At 48.9% G+C, this 20,693-nt stretch overlaps 1 protein-coding gene across 1 annotated transcript in view; it reads left to right on the forward strand.

The window, feature by feature from the left end:
- The window catches only part of BMERB1 (bMERB domain containing 1), a 140,216-nt gene extending 133,352 nt beyond the window's left edge, over nucleotides 1-6,864 (forward strand). Inside the window, exons 4-6 of the mRNA XM_043914389.1 lie at nucleotides 1,448-1,562; nucleotides 2,877-2,959; nucleotides 5,512-6,864. Coding sequence (XP_043770324.1) covers nucleotides 1,448-1,562; nucleotides 2,877-2,959; nucleotides 5,512-5,624 — 311 coding nt within the window. The 3' untranslated portion in view covers nucleotides 5,625-6,864. The remainder of the gene's footprint in view (nucleotides 1-1,447; nucleotides 1,563-2,876; nucleotides 2,960-5,511) is intronic.
- The last annotated feature ends 13,829 nt before the right edge of the window (nucleotides 6,865-20,693 follow it).

The raw sequence follows: 20,693 nt of genomic DNA on the forward strand, positions 1-20,693 counted from the left end.
ACTAGGAATCAGATGTGTGATGCCCACAGGGAATAAAGTTGGCAAGTAGGTGGGTGATGCTGGGAAACAAAAGTAGTAGTAGATGGCTGACTGGCACAAAAGTACCAGTAGATAGGTGAGTGGTGCCTGGAAGCAGATGGGTGATGCTTGCAGGCAGGTGAGTGATACCAGCAGGTAAATGGGTGATGCCTACAGGTAGGTGGGTGGAGTCTGCAGGTAGGTAGGTGGGGCTTAAGGCAGGTAGGTAGTACCTGGAGGCAGGTGAGAGATGCTGGCCAGCAGGGTGTGTCATACACACAAGCAGATCAATAGCACTGGCTGGTGGTATGGAGGCCTGGGTCAGTAACTGGTTTGCAAGGTGAGACAGACCCCTTTGAGTAGGTGGCCTCTCCTGTGGGTTTATGGAGGGGCTGAGGGCCCTGAGCAGAGGGCTGCAGCTGAGTATCTGGGGAAGCTGGGAGATGCCTGAACAGGCAAGAGATAGTGGGGATGAATAGCTTGAGGAGGGAGGTAAGTGAGTTCCTGGGGCCTCTACCCATAGCCACGTGACTCTGGTGTAAGATCTGGGGCCTGGCAGAGGACGGGGGAGTGTTGGAGGGCTGCTGCTGGTAACTTGGAAAGGACAGGGACATCACTCCCTGAGTCCAAGGGCGCTGTGGTTAATCCACCTGCAGAGGGCAAGGAGGCTCTGTGATGCTGACGAGTGATTTGCAGAATCAGACTTCGGGACCCATTACCATCGTCAGCACAGCAAGGATGAGCAGGAATACAGGGGCTGCTAGATCCCAATTCCTTGCTCCCCTCTGATTAGTGACAGAAACCAATTTTCTCTCTAACCTAAATATTATATTCTCCTTGTCTCTGGTTCTGCCTCCAGATCTAGAGGAAATAGTCAGTGACAGTTTGTTTGAACTGGCAGAGGGACAAGCTGCCCCATGAGTTTTATCTTCTAAAGGGGTCTGAGCAGAGGGAGCCAATGCAGGGTTGGGTTTCTGCCCTCTGGGTTGTATCAGTCTTCATGTCCACCCCTCGTTGTTTTGTCTCTGGCTATGATGCTCTAGCCCTTGGTATTTGGAACAGGTTGGGAAAGTGTGGGTGGCTTTTCTTCTGACCGGTTGGGTAAGCCTTACTGCAGAGTAGTCACTTCCTGCACCCGACCTGTGTCCTTCTCCCCTCGGCCTTCTTCAGGGCCCCCTTGCAGCATCAGTATCATTTAGCAAGCATCCACCATGGGCCAGCTCTGTGCCAAGTCGTTTACTACAATCCCCGCGTTCTCACATTCAAGCCTCGCTGTGTAGTTTCCAGAGGAGGAAACAGAAGCTTGAACCAATCCAGTTGCCTTTCCAGGTTCATCCAGCAAGTTCAATGGTCAAGCCAGGATTCCAACCCTGGCCCCTCAGACTCAGTTACACTCAAACTGTCTCTGCTAATGTGTTCTTCTTCCCAGAAAAAGAAAAAACCAAGTTGCAGAAGCAGAGGGAAGATGAGCTCATCCAGAAGATCCACAAACTGGTGCAGAAGAGAGACTTCCTGGTGGACGACGCAGAGGTCGAGCGGTTAAGGTAAGTGGGCAGCGTGTCCCCTGGGCGCGGGGCTGGGGCTGTTAGAATGCAGCTCAGCTTCCTTCCAAAGCCCGTCATCTGCTCCCAGACTCACAGCTTTGCAACTGGCATGGCCTGGCCAAATGCTCCCCAAACACTAGATCCTGATGAATCCTTCTGGCCCGAGGCCCCACGGCCCATTCAAGAGAAACTTAAATCCAGCTCCAAAATGTTTTGCAAAGGCCTGTGGATCTTAAGTGAATGCCATCTGAGGTGGCCACGGAGGAATTACATCACAGAGCACATGGAAGCGCTTCCTACACCTTCTTTTTACTGAGTTTTCTCCCAACTCGTCAAGGCACCTTTTCCAGAAACTTCTATTCGTTTCTACAGAAACTCTGCCCTCTGTCCTAACTTGTTTCCTCACCCACCCTCCCCACTTCCCAGCTCTGTTCTCTCCCTTCCCGTCTCCTGGGGGCCTCTGATGCCCCTCCCTAGCCTTCGGGGTCTCCTATTTGCAGATGCCCCTGCCCCGTTGATCTGGTCAACCACGGGCCCTGGAGCCGCAGTGCACCTGAAGCCCCCGCAGGGGACCAGAGGGCACGAAAGATGCCAGTGTTGATTCTCGAATTTTTTGTGCTGGAGCAAAACCTTGAGAGTCATCCACAGGGGAGAGGCTCAAAGGGCCGCTTCCACACCAGAAGACAACTTCCCTTTAATTCTCTGTGACCTCCCAAGTCCTCCAAGGCTGCTAGGATGCACTTTGCCCAGCTCAGCCAGGCTCGGACCATTGGCTTTGCTTATGGTGACCCTTGGGAGAGCTGAGACAACTTGCCTTCTGAGACCTGCCACATTCTTTGTCTAGGGTAACTTAAAGGTGCAGGATCAGGAGAGGGATTGCCCAGCTCACTAAATCTCTGGCAGGGAGGCGGGGTCCTGTAACACCCTGGCCTCTGCCCTAGGGTCTCACACCAGCGGGCGTGGGCATTTACTCCATCACTGATATGTGTTTCTGCTTCAGAGAAGATTCATCAAACAACGCACACCCACCCACTGTACACACATAACAACATGTGCACACCACCCACACATATAACATAACACATATGTACCACCCACATGTAACACACATGTACCATCCACACATAACACATGCACCAGCCACACACAATAGACATCAGCATATATGCACCACCCACATATAACACACAGCAACATACATGCACCATCCATAAAGTCTGATACATGATCCCACACTCTTGCCTCATTTTATCAGTTCCTTGATGCTCTCCTGTCTTACTGTTCTTTCCTCTCTTTACGCATCTGTCTTCACAGGGAGCAAGAAGAAGATAAGGAAATGGCCGATTTTCTGAGAATCAAGTTAAAACCTCTAGACAAAGTAACCAAATCTTCAGCCAGTGAGTGCATACATTATTCCTTCTCCTCCCGCATCCAAGAGAAAGGGAAATTTAAATGAGGTCTGGAAGCCAAGGGGACACAACAAAAATGCTTTCTAGAGATCAGACTTGAGCAGAGGATGGCAGCAGGCAGGGTCAGCTTCACGGATGAGGAAGCCCAGGGCCCCACACCTAGAAGAGCACTGTGCTTGCTTTCATGTCCTACTATTGCTGTCTTGGAAGTCTTAAGAATTTTCCAGCAAGAGGCCCTGCCTTTTCATTTTGCACTGAGTCCTGCAAACGGTGTAGCTAGTGCTGGTAGCTAGTCCTTGCTCATACGATTTGGTGCGTTTCATAGAAGGAGTTGGGTGGCCCCTGAGGCAAGAAGGTGGGAACTAAGGCTCACGAAGCTCTGGCCTCTGTTGGAGTTGGAATCGCTGGAGGAACGAAGGCGGAAGTTTGCCTCTCAGAATACCAGCCTCACAAGATACTCAGAGCAAAAAGGGTTCTGGGTGAAACAAGTTTGGGAAATGCTGTGCACTTGACCACTCTTTGTGGGCTTCCAATACCCATTAGCATATTAAAGTGATAACCAGTCCTGCTGGGTAGGAACTGCCTTCTCCTCGTTGGTCCAGTGAGACCACTTTGAGTTATAAGAAATGGGTGCCCGAGTCAAACTGGCCCTGGCAATAAAAGGTGATTTGCTGGAGAAAGAGCAGGGGGAGCCAGGGCTTCAGGGACTGGACACCCTTGCTCTTCTTCTGGTTATCCACTTGGCACCTCTTGTCATGTTAGCTTCATTTCCTCCTCCTACACAGGCCTTCCTGGGGCTGGAAATCCAGGACCATAACTTAGCAGAAGCAAGGCAACGACTGGTATCTAAATGTGTAAGATTCTGACCAGCCGTTCTTGGATCACGTTCCCACCTGCTAGGCCCATCACTCTCATGGAGGAACTGGGAAGTTGTGATTTTCTGGATCTGGGTTACATGCCCACCCCTATAGCCACAGGGGCATGAACTGTTATCAGAGGAAGAGCAATGGACAGTCTTGTTGCGAAGACAAAACTTAGAAGCTGCCACTACCAACTGAAGCCACAAACCCAGTTTTTCCCTAACTATCCATTAACAACATTCCATGAAAACACATTTGTACTGTGTGAAGGAATAAAGAAAGAGAAGGGCCCTGGTCCTTCTGCAGGCCCCTAACATCACAAGGCACATGGTTTTTGCCTAAATCCAGCATCTTCAATAGACTGTCTCTTCCATGAAAGGCAAATTAGAGAAACTCCACCTAACAGTGTGTAAAAGGAAACAAGCGAGGAAACTTGTCTTCTGTGTAAGATTATGGATAGAAAAAATAATCCCAGCCAGAAATCAAAACACCAAGCCTGTACCACATGCAAGTGTTGGGTCCAAATATACATCATCCATGTGGGCTGGAATCCAAAGATGAAAAATTAAAACTAATCTAAAACCAGTGAAATCTCTGGAACCCCAGCAAAGCAAATGTAAAGCTGCTCAACAGAGACCCCTCAGCTTCCATAACACAGACCACAGATTAAAAACAACTCCTGTGTAGATGATCTCTCAATAAAAAATTTAAAACCAATGAAGAATGGAAACACCATGAAAGGAGTCCATAGATGCAACAAAAGAGAATGTCTGTCCTCCAGAAATAAGAGAATATCTAAAAGAGATAATAAGTGTGTTTACAATGACTAAAGAGATAAGAGAAGGAATAATACTCAAAATGAAATAGCAAGGTGCTATGAAAAAAAGAAGAGGTAAATTAGCAAACAGTTAGTCTTCTAAAAAATTACTGTCTGAGGAACTCCCCGATGGTCCAGGGGCTAGGACTTTGTGTTGTCACTGCCAAGGGCCCAGCTTCAGTCACTGACTGCAGAACTAAAATTCCACAAGCTGCCTGGCAAAAAAAGAAAAAAAAAATTATTGTCACTGAAGTGAAAACTCAATGGATTAAACACAAAGACACAGCTGAAGGGAGGATTCATATAATTGGAAGACAGAGCTGAGAAATTACCCCAGAATGCAGCACCAAGAGACAAACAGATGGGAAATGTGAAAGCGAAGTTATGAAGCATGGAATAATAAGAATAATAAGGTTAAACTGACATCTGAGAGGCATTCCAGAGGGAGCAAGAATGGAGAATGACAGGCGATAATGCGTGAGCATTTTCCAGAACTGAAAGGTAGCCCTCTGGTGGAAGTGACATCTTATTTCTCAGTCAGATATTTCTTGGATGACAGACCCGGTGCTGGGCTTGGCAGATAACAACGGTGAGGAGAACAGAACAGGACAAGGGCTAAAAGCTGTAGTTAGAAGCCAAGGCCTGAAAGCCGCTGGACCTCCAGGGAGGTGGGAACCGTCACCAGGACCATATAAAATGCATGTCAGCTCCCCAGACTTCACCTCTGTGGCCTTGGGGCGGGGCCTGGCCGGGGTTGGGGTGGACCTGCGGCTGCAGACGGTCAGGGCTCTCCTCACCTCACCTCTCCTTCTTTCCTGTTTCCCCTCCCTGCCCCGCCCCCCCCCCCCCCCACCTTGCTGCAGGCTCCCGAGCAGAGAAGAAAGCAGAGCCCCCGCCTAGCAAGCCCACGGTGGCCAAGACGGGGCTGGCGCTCATCAAGGATTGCTGCGGGGCCGCGCAGTGCAGCATCATGTAGCCCTCACGCGGGGTGCCCCCGGGGCCACGGGGACCCCCTCCCACCCTCTTGTCTTCAGAGCCCCCATTTCACCGGGGCCCAAGAGCTCTCCAAGGCAGAAGGGGTTGAAGGCAAGCCCGTGACCGCCGCCAAGAGCCCAGCCACCCTGTACAGAGTGTAGCGATAGGGAGTCCCTCACCGTCGCATGGCCCTCCCCAGAGCATGCCGAACCCAGGAGTCTGTCTCCCTGTTTATCCAACCACCAGGAAAGGTCCTCCCTTGAAAAAAGTATTATCTCCACTTCTAGCTAGCTGTATCTCACCCACCATGCGAATGAACTGGGAGAGGGGGCATGATCCCCAGGTGTGTACAGTTGTGACTTTACAGCAGTCCAGCGCCACGCTGGACGCTTCCCCTAGCTGCTCTCCTAGCTCTGCTGTCGGGCTGCCCCAGACGGCCCTGTCTCCCCCGTTCTCTTTCCTCTCCCAGGGGTTTGGGCCCTGGAGGGCTCCACGCAGCCCACGTGTCTGTGGAGACGCAGAGGGCCCATCTGGAAAGACTGAGCTTGTGTGTGGTCGTCGTCACGTCTCCCGCTCCCTCCCCTCCCGGTGTCTGGGCGCGGCTCGCATCAGGACTGTGTCTGTCCGCTCTTGGTTCTTCCTTGGCCACGTCTGTTCCGGGTGTGTGGGGATGGGGCCCCCGGCCGGAGGGCACCCAGTGCTTGGAAGAAGAGGTAGCAGAGAGCTGGGAGCTCCAGCCCGAGGCCAGGGAAGATGAGAACAGACCCAGAGCAGACGTACTTACTCTCCACCCTCCGGGGCCCGCCGGCTGGATGGTGTGCCGGCAGGACGCCACTCACCGGCCTAACACACAGACCTCTGCAAACATCAGTGGCAGGCGGGAGAGGCGGCCTGACCCAACCGTGTCCAATCATTCGGTGGTGTATTTTAACCAGCCTGAAAAATTCCACCTGTGTAACTTGATGTACATTTGCTACAGCCAGCCCGGCACAGCCCATGTGACCTCTGTACGTGTGTGTGTCGTGACCGGCCTAAGTAGTTAGCGTAACTCCAGATTCGCTGATGTGCAGTCATCCATTGGAGACAATAAAACTGGAAACCACGTACACAGTATTTTTAAAGTTTTTACTTTATTCTTGACTACAGAAGTAACTTACCCATGTACATAGTTAATCATTTACAAAGTACCAAACGTATAAAAAAGTGTTTTTTTTTTTGTTTTTTTAAACTCCCAATATTTCTCCACCTACTCTGACATTTTGGCATATGTCCTCTCTGTCTTTTTTTATGCATTTTTTTTTCATGATTGTCATTCTGTTGTATCATTCTATAACAGTTTTCTTTTTCCACCTATCATAGGATCACTATCGTTCTGCCACGTCATTAAAAGCTCTTTGTAAACATTAAACACTTCATGAATATTTACAATGGCTGCTTAGTAATCCATCTTGTGGATATACTGTAATTTATCTAACCAGACCCTCCGTATTAAACATTTAAGCTGTTTCTAGTTTTTCAGTTTTATAAGTAATGTCAGGATAAACATCCTGGAGGGTGGAGGTGGGGTGGGGGGGGAGGGTGTTGGGTAAAACTTCATCTGAATTTCTGATTTTTCCTTAGCACAGACTCCTAGAAGTAAGGTTCTAATTTACATGGGTCACATTTTTTCAACATATTTGTAAATCAAAAAAAGAAAAAAAAAACTGAAGGTCTTTCTAGTCACAGCTGCTTTGGAATTGACACAAAATGTCTTTGAGTGTGATGGCCCCTCCCGGTAGGAGCATGCGCCCAGCCCCCCCCCCAATCTGTCACTGATGTGCTTCTTCAGTCTAGGCTTCAGCCCGCTCACCACTTCCTGTCTATTCTGAAGATGAAGAGGCTCCCTCAGGTCGCTGCCATTTCCATCACCTGGCCTCAGGGGACACTGCCCTAGACCAAGACCAAGTCTTCCTAGGGCTGCCATAATGTATTCCTCAACCAGCGGGGTTTAGACAACAGAAAGTGATAGTCTCACAGTTCTGGAGGCCAGGAGCCAGTGTCCTCAGGACTGTGCTCTCTCTCAAGGCTCTTGGGAAGAATGCTTCCTTGCCTCTTCCAGCTCCTCGTGGCCCCTAGTAATCCTTGACTTTATCACTCCAATCTTTACCTCTTCTACATCCCCCTCTGTCTGTGTCTCTGGTCCTCTCTTCTTGTGAGGACACCAGTCATTGGATTTAGGGACCTTCCCAGGGGGCGCTAGTGTTAAAGAACCTGCCTGCCAGTGCAGGAGACGTAAGAGACACAGGTTCGATCCCTGGGTAGGGAAGATCTGCTGGAGAAGGGCGTGGCAATCCACTCCAGTATTCTTGCCTGGAGAATCCCATGGACAGAGGAGCATGGCAGGCCACAGTCCATGGTGGCATAGAGTCGGACATGACTGAGTGAGTGTGCGCACAGTTACATTAGAGATGCACAGAGAGTGGATAGCTCAACCGTATGCCTGTATGACACTAAATCTGGGATGATCGCATTACAATCCTTAACAACTTCTCATAAGACCCTGTTTCCAAATAAGTTCAGATTCTGAGATGGCAAGTGGCCATGAATTTGGGGCAGGGGTGGTGCTGAAAACTCGGCCTCTGGGCAGTGGTGTTGAATCAAATCTCAGAGCAGAGTTTTGGGTGCAATAGAAAAGAATAGCTTTATTGCTTTGCCAGGCAAAGGGGGACACAGTGGGCTCCTGCCCTCAAAAATTTGTTTTTATAGCACTGGTTCAAGGACAGGGCTGCTGATGAGATTAGGGTGTGTGTAGGGCCTACACTCTTAATCCCAGGTAATCTCCTGATGAGCTGGCCTCAGGTGGTCTTCTCTGGAATGAAGAATGCTAACATCTTCCATTTTGGAGTTTTAGTTCTGAAAAGAGCTCAAAGATACTGTTAGGTGTACCCCTTGTATACCCCAGAGCCAGGACCGGCCCCCAAGGCTGTGTTATTGTTTCAGGGCTGCTCTTCTCTTGTCTCTGCGTCCCCCCTTTCCCTGGTTAGCAACAGTTCCAATCTGCCCTTTGGAATTCAGGGAAGGTCATGGAAGCTGAGATCTATTCCCTACAAACAAGAAATGGGACAGAAAGGCTTCCAGGCCCAGGAGGTGCATAGGGTCCTGCTTGGTTTCAGGGGGACACTATTTAACCCACTACACAGGTGCTTCCCACTCCTGCAATAAACACTCAGGCTGAAAAGGGTCTGCCTCTCTCCCTTCTGGGTAGAAAATGTGTGTCTGGAAGGCCTGACCTCAGACCAATTAGACAACAGTCACTCACCATTCCAACAAGCCAAAAAAAGATCGAAACCCTCATAAAAACCCTGCCCCTAGTGTACCCGCTGAGCTCTGGGGTACATCTAACTTGTGTTCCTGTCATTGCTATTGATTTTTTTTTAAGCAAAAAAAAAACCCACATCATTTATTGAGGTTTTCACAGAAGAGCAGAAGAAAGTAATTGTTCGATATGCTCCCAGATCCCCAGGGCTGCCTGCAAAGCTGGGAAATTTTGCAGATCTCAGGGTCCCATACCCCAGACTCACTCCTTTTGGGGGTCAATTGGGGAAAGGGGACAATGATAGCTGGAGACACATTTATTGAAAGTCTGTCGCTGTGCACTGAGCATGTGTGCATATTTTCTCACTTGCCTTTCACATCAACACCATGAGGCAGATACTATTATTGGTAAAGTAAGTCTTCATATGTACTTCACTGGTACATATAAATAAGTTCAGTTCCAAGAGCGTGCTCATAAGTCCAATTTTTTGTAAGTCCAACAAAGTAAACCTACATACCCAACTAACAAAATTGGCTATCATTCTATGTTTGGGTCCTGTACCACAAATAAAATCTTGCCATTTCCTGCATCATGAATCTCTTTGGTTCTTCAGTTACTTCCTTTTCCTCTTGTCTCTCTCTGTCCTTTCTCTGGGCCTCCAATTCCATAGGTCTTCATTAGTAGGCTCCGCATTCACTTTCACGTTCTTTGAAAGTTCACAACTTGAACTTTTGTATGCAGGTGACTTAACTGTATCTGAAAACTGGGTTCTCTTTTTGGTGGGTGTGGAGTGAATAGACACAACCAAACCAAAGATCAGGAGAAGGAAAGATTTATTACTTGCAACAGGCTGCCTGCTGTTAAATGCTGCACTCAATATGTCAGTGAATTTGGAAAACTCAGCAGTGGTCACAGGACTGGAAAAGGTCATTTTTCATTCCAATCCCAAAGAAAGGCAATGCCAAAGAATGCTCAAACTACCATACAGTTGTGCTCATTTCACCTGCTAACAAGGTAATGCTCAAACTCCTTCAAGCTAGGCTTCAGCAGTACCTGAACCAAGAACTTCCAGATGTACAAGCTGGATTTAGAAAAGGCAGATGAACCAGAAATCAAATTGCCAACATCCATTGGATCATAGAAAAAGCAAGAGAATTCCAGAAAAACATCTGCTTCATTGACTATGCTAAAACCTTTGTGTGGATACAACAAACTGTGGAAAATTCTGAAAGAGATGGTAATACCAGACCTTACCTTGTCTCCTGAGAAACCTGTATGCAGGTCAAGACTTAGCAACACTTAGAACTGGACATGGAGCAACAGACTGGTTCAGAACTGGGAAAGGAGTAATTCAAGGCTGTATACTGTCACCCTGCTTATTTAACTCCTATGCAGAGTACATCATGTGAAATGCTGGGCTGGATGAATCACAAGCTGGAACCAAGATGGCCAGGAGAAATATCAATGACCTCAGATATGCAGATGACACCACTTCAATGGCAGAAGTGAAGAGGAACTTAAGAGCCTCTTGATGAGAGTGAAAGAAGAGAGTGGAAAAGCTGGCTTAAAAGCATTAAAAAAAAACTAAAATCATGGCATCCAGTCCCATCACTTCATTGCAAATAGAAGGGGAAACAGTGGAAATAGTGACAGATTTTATTTTCTTGGGCTCCAAAACCACTGCTGACAGTGACTACAGCCATGAAATTAAAAAATGCTTGCTCATTGGAAGAAAAGCTATGACAAACCTAGACAATGTATTAAAAAGCAGAGACATCCCTTTGCCAACAAAAGTCTATACAGTCAAAGATGTGGTTTTGTTTTTTCCAGCAGTTATGTGCAGACAAGAGAATTTGATCTTCAAGAAGGCTGAGTGCTGAAGAATTGATGCTTTCAAATTGTGATGCTGGAGAAGACTGTTGAGAATCCCTTGGACCGCAAGGAGATCAAACCAGTCAATTCTAAGTGAAATTCACCTTGAATATTCATTGGAAGGACTGATGCTAAAGCTGAAGCTCCAGTAGTTTGACCACCTGATGTGAGAAGCCGACTCATTGGAAAAGACCCTGATGCTGGCAGGAGGAGAAGGGATGACAGAGGATGAGATGGTTGGATGGCATCACCGACTCAACTGACATGAATTTGAGTAAAGTCCTGGAGATGGTGAAGGACAGGGAAGCCTGGTGTGCTGAAGTCCATGGGGTCACAAAGAATCAGACACAACTTATTGACTGAACAACAACACAGAACACTGGGGATATTTCCCAAAGCAGTGCCTTCCCAGCAGCAAAACTGGGGAGGTTTAAAGCTAAGGGTACATGCATATTTATGAAGGGGTTTTAGAAGACTTCACCGTAGAATTATGACCAAGATCAATAGAGTCCAAGCCTTAGCTGACTGAAATCTGAAATTATAATCAACCTCATAATTCCATCCTCCACCTGGGTGGGGGCCTTAGTTCCTGCAGAACTCAGGGACCATATCAGATTATGCACATCCCTTGAGGAGGAACTAAGATTCTGCTTTATCACTGCACCATTGTTTGACTGCCTTTTCTCTGTTCTGTCTTCTTCTGTCCCCTTAAGAGCATTGATTCCTGGGACCTGTTTACGGGTATGCATTGTGGCCAGGCTTAGATCACAAAATGGCTTAAGCCAAAATGAGCTCTCCTATGTCAAGAAAGCCATGCCTGGTTCTCTTTCTCCAAGGAGCCCCTACCCTATCTGCTTTTGTTATTACTTCCGCTCTATAGATGAGGAAGTGGTCCTTGGTGCCATGACCAGTTAATGGCTGGCTGGTCATTCATCCCCTCATCCCTTCTTGTAGCCTCAATCATCCTTTCTCTCCCCATCAGCATTTAAGCAAATCTCTCCCGTTAACAAACAAAAAACCCTCTCTTCCATCTTTCCTGGCAGTTCACACGTTTCTCTACACCTTCACAGCCCTGACTTGTTAAGAACTGTCATCATCTTGCTGTCTCTGCTTTCCTCATCTCCAGCTCCCTCCTCAAACTGTTCTCATCTGGCTTCTGTCACTCTTGTCACTGACCCCTCTTGCTGAAATGCAACCATTTGGGCACATAGGGGAGAGAAACATCTACTTTTAATCTTTTATTTCTCTGTTATCTGTCTATGTAATCTTTTGACTGTGCCATGAGGCACGCAGTTTCTCATTTTCCAATCAGGGATCGAACCCATGGCCCCTGCACTGGACAGTGGAGTCCAAACCACTGAACCATCAGGGAAGTCCCATTCCTTTAACCCTTTTAGGTTCTGCAATGGGGACCCTGTCAATGAGACTGGCCAAAGAGAGATTAACAAGAGAAAAACAAGAGAAGTTTATTAACACGTGTGTCATGTATAACCCAGCAATGAGTAGTGCCAAGAGGTGGTTAGAATGTGGGTTTATGTACCATATTAGGCTAAAACTTAAACCTTAAGCTAAAATAGGGAAGCCTGGCAGACTGCAGTTCATGGAGTCGCCAAGAGTTGGACACGGCTTAGAAACTGAACAACAACAACAAGGTTAAAACCAAAGGAAAGGGGTTTGGGGCTTCTGGGCAGAGGAGACAAGTTATGGGAAGATGACCAGGAAAAGTATGGTAAACAAGGGTTGTTTATTATGCAGATTGAAGTCCTGCCTTCTCCCTGGAAATCCGTCTCTTCTTGGCCTGGAAGAGGAAGATACCTTTCACAAATGGGAATTTCCTTATAAATGGAGGGCTTCCCTGGTGGCTCAGCTGGTAAAGAATCTGCCAGCCATGTGGGAGACCTGGATTCCATCACTGGGTTGGGAAGATCCCCTGGAGAAGGGAACGGCTACCCACTCCAGTATTCTGGCCTGGAGAATTCCATGGACTATATAGTCCATGGGGTCACAAAGAGTCAGACATGACTGAATGACTTTCACTTTCACTTTATAAATGGAGATTTGTTTTCTAAAATGAAAAAATGTTTACCTTGTGTTTAGAGCTTTTTGTGTATCTGCTGTTTCTCAATAGCCTTTAGCTTGAAATAATCCTTATGCTGAAGGGGTGTGTTTTGAGTGGCATATTCTGACACCCCTCATCTGAATCCAACTGGCACATCAGTCCTCCTGCCAGCTGTCTGCCTGACTTGACTGCCAACACACCCCACTGTCTAGGTGTACCTCCCACCTCTCTCTAGTCTCCTTTATCATTTCCTGTCCTCAGGGCCTGGCCCTCAGCATTCTCTCCCCACCCACAGCCTCAGCCACCTGCTCTTAGACGGCACTCTGACCACTCCTAAGTTCTCTTATGCACCTAGACGTTTCTCCTACACTCAGACCCCTTCTTCCTGAGGGTCTTCATTCAGATCTGGGGCAGGCACACCGAAAAAGATATGTCCTAAACAGGGGTGGAAAACCAGCCCACCAACTGTTTTTGTAAATTAAGTTGTAATGGAACATAACCAAGTGCTTTTGTGTATCGTCTACGGCTGTTTTGTGCTGCAGCAGTAAAGTCTTTGTGTTTGTGGCAAGAGAAATAAATTTTATTTATTTATTTATTTTGAGAAAGAAATTTTAAAAATAAGAGAAAAAAAGAAATTTAAAAAAAAGAGAACTTAAAAAAGAGGAAGAAAAGAAAGAGAAAGAAATGAAAGAAAGAAAGAAAAAGAGAAAGCCATGAAGAAAGCTGAGCACCAAAGAATTGATGCTTTTGAACTGTGGTGTTGGAGAAGACTCTTGAAACTCCCTTGGACTGCAAGGAGATCAAACCAGTCAATCCTAAAGGAAATCAGTCCTGAATATTCATTGGAAGGACTGATACTGAAGCTGAAGCTCTAATACTTTGGCTGCCTGATGTGAAGAACTGACTCATTGGAAAAGACCCTGACGCTGGGAGGGATCGAAGGCAGGAGGGGAAGGGGACGACAGAGGGTGAGATGGTTGGATGGTATCACCAACTCAATGGACCTGAGTGTGAGCAAGCTCCGGGAGTTGGTGATGGACGGGGGCCTGGCATGCTGCAGTCCATGGGGTCGCAAAGAATCGGATATGACTGAGCGACTGAACTGAACTGAACTGTGGCAAGAGACCAAATGGCCTGCAAATCCTAAAACATTTGCTCTCTGGTCGTTTAAGAAAATGTCAGCCAACCCCCATCCTAAAGTGCCTCAGCTTCCTCTGTTTTTCCGTCTCAGAAAAGGGCACCACCAAATAGCCAAGATTATCCTAGAACTTGTCCTTGACTCTTCTCTTCCTCCTCACATCCATGCAATTGTCTTTAGCTTGTTGTTTAGTTGCTAAGTCATTTTTGACTCTTTTGCGACCCCAGGGACTGTAACCCACCAGGCTCCTCTGTCCGTGGGATTCTTCAGGAAAGAATACTGGAGTGGGTTGCTATTTCCTTCTCCAGGGGATCGTCCCAACCCAGGGATCGAACCCGGATCTCCTGCACTGCAGGCAGATTCTTGATTGTCTGAGCCACTAGGGAAGCCCCAAGTCTTTAACGTCAACCTCCTAAACTTCTCTAGAATCTGTCCACACCCCCATCTTCCCACCACCCAGTGTTGCCACTTCAGCTTTTCTTGGTCAACTGCAGTGGTTTCGTAACTAGCCTCCTTATCACTGGCCGTTCTCCACATAGTAGCCAGGTGATTTTCTGAATAACGCACACCTAATTGTCATTTCCCTCTTTAAAACCATTTCCAAGGCCTTGAGGACAACATCCATGTCCTTTCATATGGTTTCAAAGGCCCAATCAGATCTGGCCCCTTCCCACATCCTTGGCCTCATCCCACCTGCTTGCTGGCGTCCCTCTTTGACCTGGGGCTGCAGAAAGATCCTTTGGTATTTTTTGGTTCTTGCCACGCTCTCTGTTGGCATCTCTCCTGGACCTTCACACATTCTTCTTGTGCCAAGAACTTCTCAGATCTACCAGCCTTTCCCTGGTCTACCTGTGCGCCACTCTCAGAAGTCAAAATGATCTCAAAGAGAAAATCTAACCAGGTGTGCTGCTTCCAAGCCTCCCGCGCCTTCCCCTCCATCCTCACAGTCTCAGGGCTTGGACCTGGATTTCAAAGCCTCACTCCGTCCCCTGCGTGTCTCTCCCACCTCCCTTCTCATCGCTCCTCCAGCTTCAGACCCTTGCTCACACCAGCATTTAAGGGAAAAAACGGAGTAGGAGCATCTGGAAACACTAGGCAGTGTCCAGGAGGGCATGGGACACAGCATCCAGCTTGACCCAGAGGTTGTGAGATCTTAAGAACTTTGTGAAAAGGGCCCACAGGACTTTGAACAGCATGGGATTGCTGCGAGCATTTTAGCAAGGTGCTGGCGTGGAAGCCCAACGCATCAGGCAGGGGAATGCTCCCTTACACTCTTTCCCATCAGACGGAGGGCTCATCACCTGTATTTGGCAGATGGGGAACTGAGGCTCAGAGAAGGGAAGTGACTAGCCCAAGGTCACACAGCATATAGGTGTAGAACCAGGGCTTGAGTCTGAGAGCTGGATGAGACTCAAGCATGGGATGTTTCTTTCTCATTTCTAATCCCAGCATGACCATCACTCCGTTCCCTGTTGAGCTGTACTCAGAGGTGACTCATGGCCATGCCAGCAGTTGCTGAGCCCCTTACGAACCTTTCCATTCCGTGCTGGCTGGACAGCCCTGGGCTGCAGGGGCTCAATGACTGAGCTCATCTGCAGCTCGAGAAGAAGCAGTTAGAACATGCCCAAGGCCACCTGCCGAGACCCAGGACCGCTGAGTGGGCACCAGGGGCTGGGGTGAGACACCCAGGAAAGCTGGTTTGAGGAGCAAATGTCACTTTTCTGTTCATGCGTTTGTGAATTCCACTTGTGAATGCAATCCTTGGCAGGTACCAGGGATCACAGCGATGAACAGGGGGAGTCCTGTCTTCAGGTACCTGACGTTCTAGGGAGGGAGACTGGTGTCTAACAGGAGGGTGGAAGAGGCCCCCTATCGGATGTTAAATCTGAACAAAACCCACTGCCCAGCAGAATTAACCACAGGGAAGAGAAGCTAGACACTGGCGGAGGGCTCCAGCCTGCCAGGGTTAAGATCCCCACTCAACACTCCCTGTGTGAGCTGGGGTGGTTCCTTCACCTCTCTGGGCCTCAGTGTCCAAATCTGTGAAATGGAGAGAACCATGGAGGGTTAAACGAGATGGTGCATGGGAAGGGGTTGGAGCAAACCATGCAGTGAAGTGGATGAGTGTTGCCCACATCTGCACGTAGGAAGCAAGCCCAACCTGGGGCCTGCCCTCATGCAGCTGACGGTGAGCAAAGCCAGGGACACACTGCAAGGTGACAAAAGCTGCCGTAACCTAAGTGTCCACCGAACTCGGTTCCACGTGCTTCCCCAGTGTCCGCACTGTCCCGGGCGTGCACTCACACCTGACCCTGACTGCCCCCTCCTCGCTCTACACACCCCCTCATGTCCTCCCCACACCTGTCCCCTCCCTCTAGTTCTGCCAGCTCCACGTGGAATCAGCCCCGGAAAGTGATGCTGAATTGAATCCCAGAGGTTTGGGTGAAGTAGAAAAGAATAACCTTATTGCTTTGCCAGGCAACGGCAGACACAGTGGGCTCATGACTTTCAAAATTGTGTGTCCCAACCCGGGAGGAGTCTTATAGCAATAGTTCAAGGGTGGGGTTGCTGACAAGATTTATGTGTGCACAGGTCTCCTCCTTTCAAATTCTGGTGCTGGAGAAGACTCTTGGGAGTCCTTTGGACAGCAAGGAGATCTAACCAGTCAATCCTAAAGGAAATCAATCCTAAATATTTACTGGAAGGACTGATGCTTAAGCTCTAATACTTTGGTCACCTAATGCGAAGAGCCAACTCATTGGAAAAGACCCTGATGCTGGGAATGATTGAGGGCAGAAGGAGAAGAGGGCAGCAGAGGATGGGATGGTTGGATGGCATCACTGACTCAATGGACATGGGTTTGAGCAAACTCCAGGAGATAGTGAAGGACAGGGAGGCCTGGTGTGCTGCCATCCATCGGGTCACAAAGAGTCAGACACAACTGAGCGACTGAACAACAACCCTTGGAACAGCGAGAGGTTATAGTCAGGCTGAGGTATGTGGTAAGGATCAAGGCATTCTTCTTTCTTCTGCAAAGTTTCAAAGGGTGGGGTTGCTGACAAGATTGGGCTTCCCTGCTGGTTCAGACATAAAGAACCTGCCTGCAATGTGGGAGACCTGGATTTGATCCCTGGGTTGGGAAGACCCCCTGGAGGAGGGCATGGCAACCCCCTCCAGTATTCTTGCCTGGAGAATCCCATGGACAGAGGAGCCTGGTGGGCTACAGCCCATGGGGTCGCAGAGTCAGACACGACTGAGCGACTAAGCACAGCTCAGCCTCAGGTGGTCAGGTCTTCTTACCTCTGGTCGCTTTAAACCTGCCACAGGTGGCTTCTTGGCCGCTCCTCCCTTGATTAACAACTGTTCGCATCTGCCATTTAGAACTCAGGGAAGGTCATGGAGGCTGAATGAAAGCTGTTTCCTATAATCGAAGAAATGGGGGACACCGGCTTTGTGCCTAGGAGCCCCACAGGACCCTGCTCGGCATCAGGGTGACAATTCCTGATAACCAGTTTTTTATTCCAAGACTTGTTTTGGTGACATTGGGCTTGGCGTAAGTCTTCCATTTAGGGCCTCTTGTCTTGTTTTTCTGTTTTTAATTTACCTTTTGGCTACACTGGGTCTTCGCTGATGTATGCAGGCTTTCTCTAGTTGCAGCGAGGGGGGTCTACTCTCAAGTTGCGGTGCTCAGGCTTCTCTTGTTGCAGAGCCCCGGTTCTAGGCGCATGAGCTTCCGTAGTTGAGGCTCAGGGCCTTTAGAGCGTGGGCTCAGTTGTTGGGGTCCGTGGGCTTAGTTGCTCCGAGGCATGTGGGATCTTCCCGGGTCAGGGCTTGAACCGGAGTCCCCTGCATTGGCAGGCGGATTCCTGTCCACTGCACCACCAGGGAGGTCCCTGTTGTCTCGTTTTTAACAGTTCTTTTTGGTTGTAGAAGACCAAAATTGAAGCCAAGCTGGCAAAACATAAGTGTGCTTCCTGGCTTCTGAGCTGAGATGTCCTAAAATCTAAGGTACTAGCAGGTCCAGGGATTCAAAGGAAATCACCTGGACCTGTTTTCCATGTTTTGCTACTTCTCCATGCTGGTTATGTCCAGCTATCAAGCTCCCAGATTCCATTCCCCAAGCCTCCTGGAGGAAAAATCCAGCGATTTCAACAAGAAGGCCAGCCTGGAGTCTGGGTCACATGCCAGTCCCGAATCACTTGCTGGAGCAGAGGGTGCCGAGCTGGGGTCCAAAGGCTGATTTGGAGAGGAGGCAGTGATGTCAGCCCAGTTGTGTCAGAAGAGGACAGAAGAGATGCTGGGAAGTTAAAAACACATGTCTGCAGCATTTTAGAGAAGAAATAAGACTTCCCTGGCAGTCCAGTGGTTAAGACTCTGAGCTTCCACTGCATGGGGCGCAGGTTTGATCCCTGGTTGGGGAACTAAGATCCTGTATCCCACATACCACACAATAAGCACCACCACCCACCTGCCCCCCCCCCCGCCCCCGCCCGCCACCAAAAAAATAAAAAATAAAAACAGGCTTTCAGAGCAGGGCAGAGATTTGCTAAGGTGATCAGCGAGCTCACTGAAGCCTGGACAGAACTCAGAGCCCTTGGTCTGACTCAGTGCCCCTACCTGGCTCTTGACTTGCTCTGCCCACAGCTGTTTGTTTGTTGAGGTTAGAACAGCAACTCTCTACTCATAGAAACCACAGTCTATGCATTTGGAGGGAAGAAACCCCTAAGAAAGCATTTCCGTGGCTTCGGGCTCCAAGCACAGCATTGCCCTGGGCCAGGCCGCTCTGAGTTAACTGCCCCACTGGGAGACCTCACCCCCAGAAAGGCTCCAGAGCCTGTTTAGCCATGTTAAGATGAATTTTTTATTTTGAAATCTTTTCTTCTTTTGTGGCTGTATCTTGCAGCCAACAAAGGTCCGTCTAGTCAAAGCTATGGTTTTTCCAGTAGTCATGTATGGATGTGAGAGTTTGGCTATAAAGAAAGCTGAGCACCAAAGAATTGATGCTTTTCAACTGTGGTGCTGGAGAAGACTCTTGAGAGTCCCTTGGACTGCAAGGAGATCCAACCAGTCCATCCTAAAGGAAATCCGTCTTGAATATTCATTGGAAGGACTAATGCTGAAGCTGAAGCTCCAGTACTTTGGCCACCTGATGCGAAGAACTGACTCATTGGAAAGGACCCTGATGCTGGAAAAGATTGAGGGTAGGAGGAGAAGGGGATCACAGAGGATGAGATGGTTGGATGGCATCACTGACTCAATGGACATGAGTTTGAGTAAACTCCAGGAGTTGGTGATGGACAGGGAGGCCTGCCATGCTGCAGTCCATGGGGTCGCAAAGAGTCAGACACGACTGAGCGACTGAACTAAATTGAACTTGCAGCTTGTGGGATTTCAGTTCCCCAACCAGGATTGAATGCAGGACACAGCAGGGAAAACCTGGAATCCTAACCACTGAGCCACCAAGTGGTGATTTAGTGACTAAGTTGTATCTGACTCTTGTGACCCCATGGGCGGTAGGTAGCCCATCAGGCTCCTCTGTCCATGGGGCTTTCCAGGCAAGAATACTGGAATGGGTTGCCATTTCCTTCTCCAGGGGATCTTCCCAACCCAGGGATCAAACCCACATCTCTTGCATCTCTTTCATTGATAGGCAGGTTCTTTACCACTAGTGCCACCTGGAAAGTACTAATAATAAGTGAGTGAATGAAAGTCGCTCAGTCATATCTGACTCTTTTCGACCCCATGGATTGTAGCCTGCCAGTCTCCTTTTTCCATGGAATTCTCTAGGCAAGAATACTGGAATGGAAAGCTGTTCCCTTCTCCAGGGGACCTTCCCAACCCAGGGATCGAACCCAGGTCTCTCACACTGCAGGCAGATTCTTTACGGTCTGAGCCACCAGGGACGCCCATGTGGCCTTTCTACACCTTATTGTTCATAATTACCCTGACTGCTTTTAGTCCCTTATTGTCGCTTGTTGTTTAGTTGCCAAGTCGTGTCTGACTCTTTGCGACCGCATGGACTGCAGCACGCCAGGCTTCCCTGTCCTTCACCATCTCCCGGAGCTTGCTCAAACTCATGTCCATCAAGTCAGTGATGCCATCCAACCATCTCACCCTCTGTTGCCCCCTTCTCCTCCCGCTCTCAGTCTTTTCCAGCATCAGGGTCTTTTCCAATGAGTCGACTCTTCCCATCAGGCGGCCAAAGTATTAGTCCCTTACAGTTTCTTTGCATTCCGTTTCCAGGGGCACTTGCAAGCACTCTGGTGGGGGTCAGGGTGGTCTCAGGTCCCGACCTGTCTCAGTTTTAGCTGACAGCCCACATTTTAAACATGTTTCCCTGGTGATTCTAATGCCCTCTCTGATCTGAGAACCACCACCCGGAAGAGTCTTCCTGTTTGAGCCCAGAGTCCCGCTGCTGTCAAGGAGGCAGGGAAATATGATTGGGCCTGCCTCTTACTCACCAGGGACCCCACACCTGGCGCAGTGCCTGGGATGGAGTGGGGCTCAGTAAAGACGAGACCTGGGAGGTGTGCAGACCAGGGACTCCGGCCCAGCTATGCCATGGAGTAGCTGGGGCAATGGCTCACCCTTTCCAGCCTCACTCTCCCCATTTGTAACCTCAGCGTGGGGGCGGAGGCTTGCCGCTTCGAAGCTTGTTTGTTGACCCTTGGAAGGTTGAGCCAGGGCACCCCTTTCCTCTCGCACT

The sequence above is a fragment of the Cervus elaphus genome, chromosome 10 (genome assembly GCF_910594005.1).
Source record: "Cervus elaphus chromosome 10, mCerEla1.1, whole genome shotgun sequence".
In the NCBI taxonomy this organism is placed as follows: domain Eukaryota; kingdom Metazoa; phylum Chordata; class Mammalia; order Artiodactyla; family Cervidae; genus Cervus; species Cervus elaphus.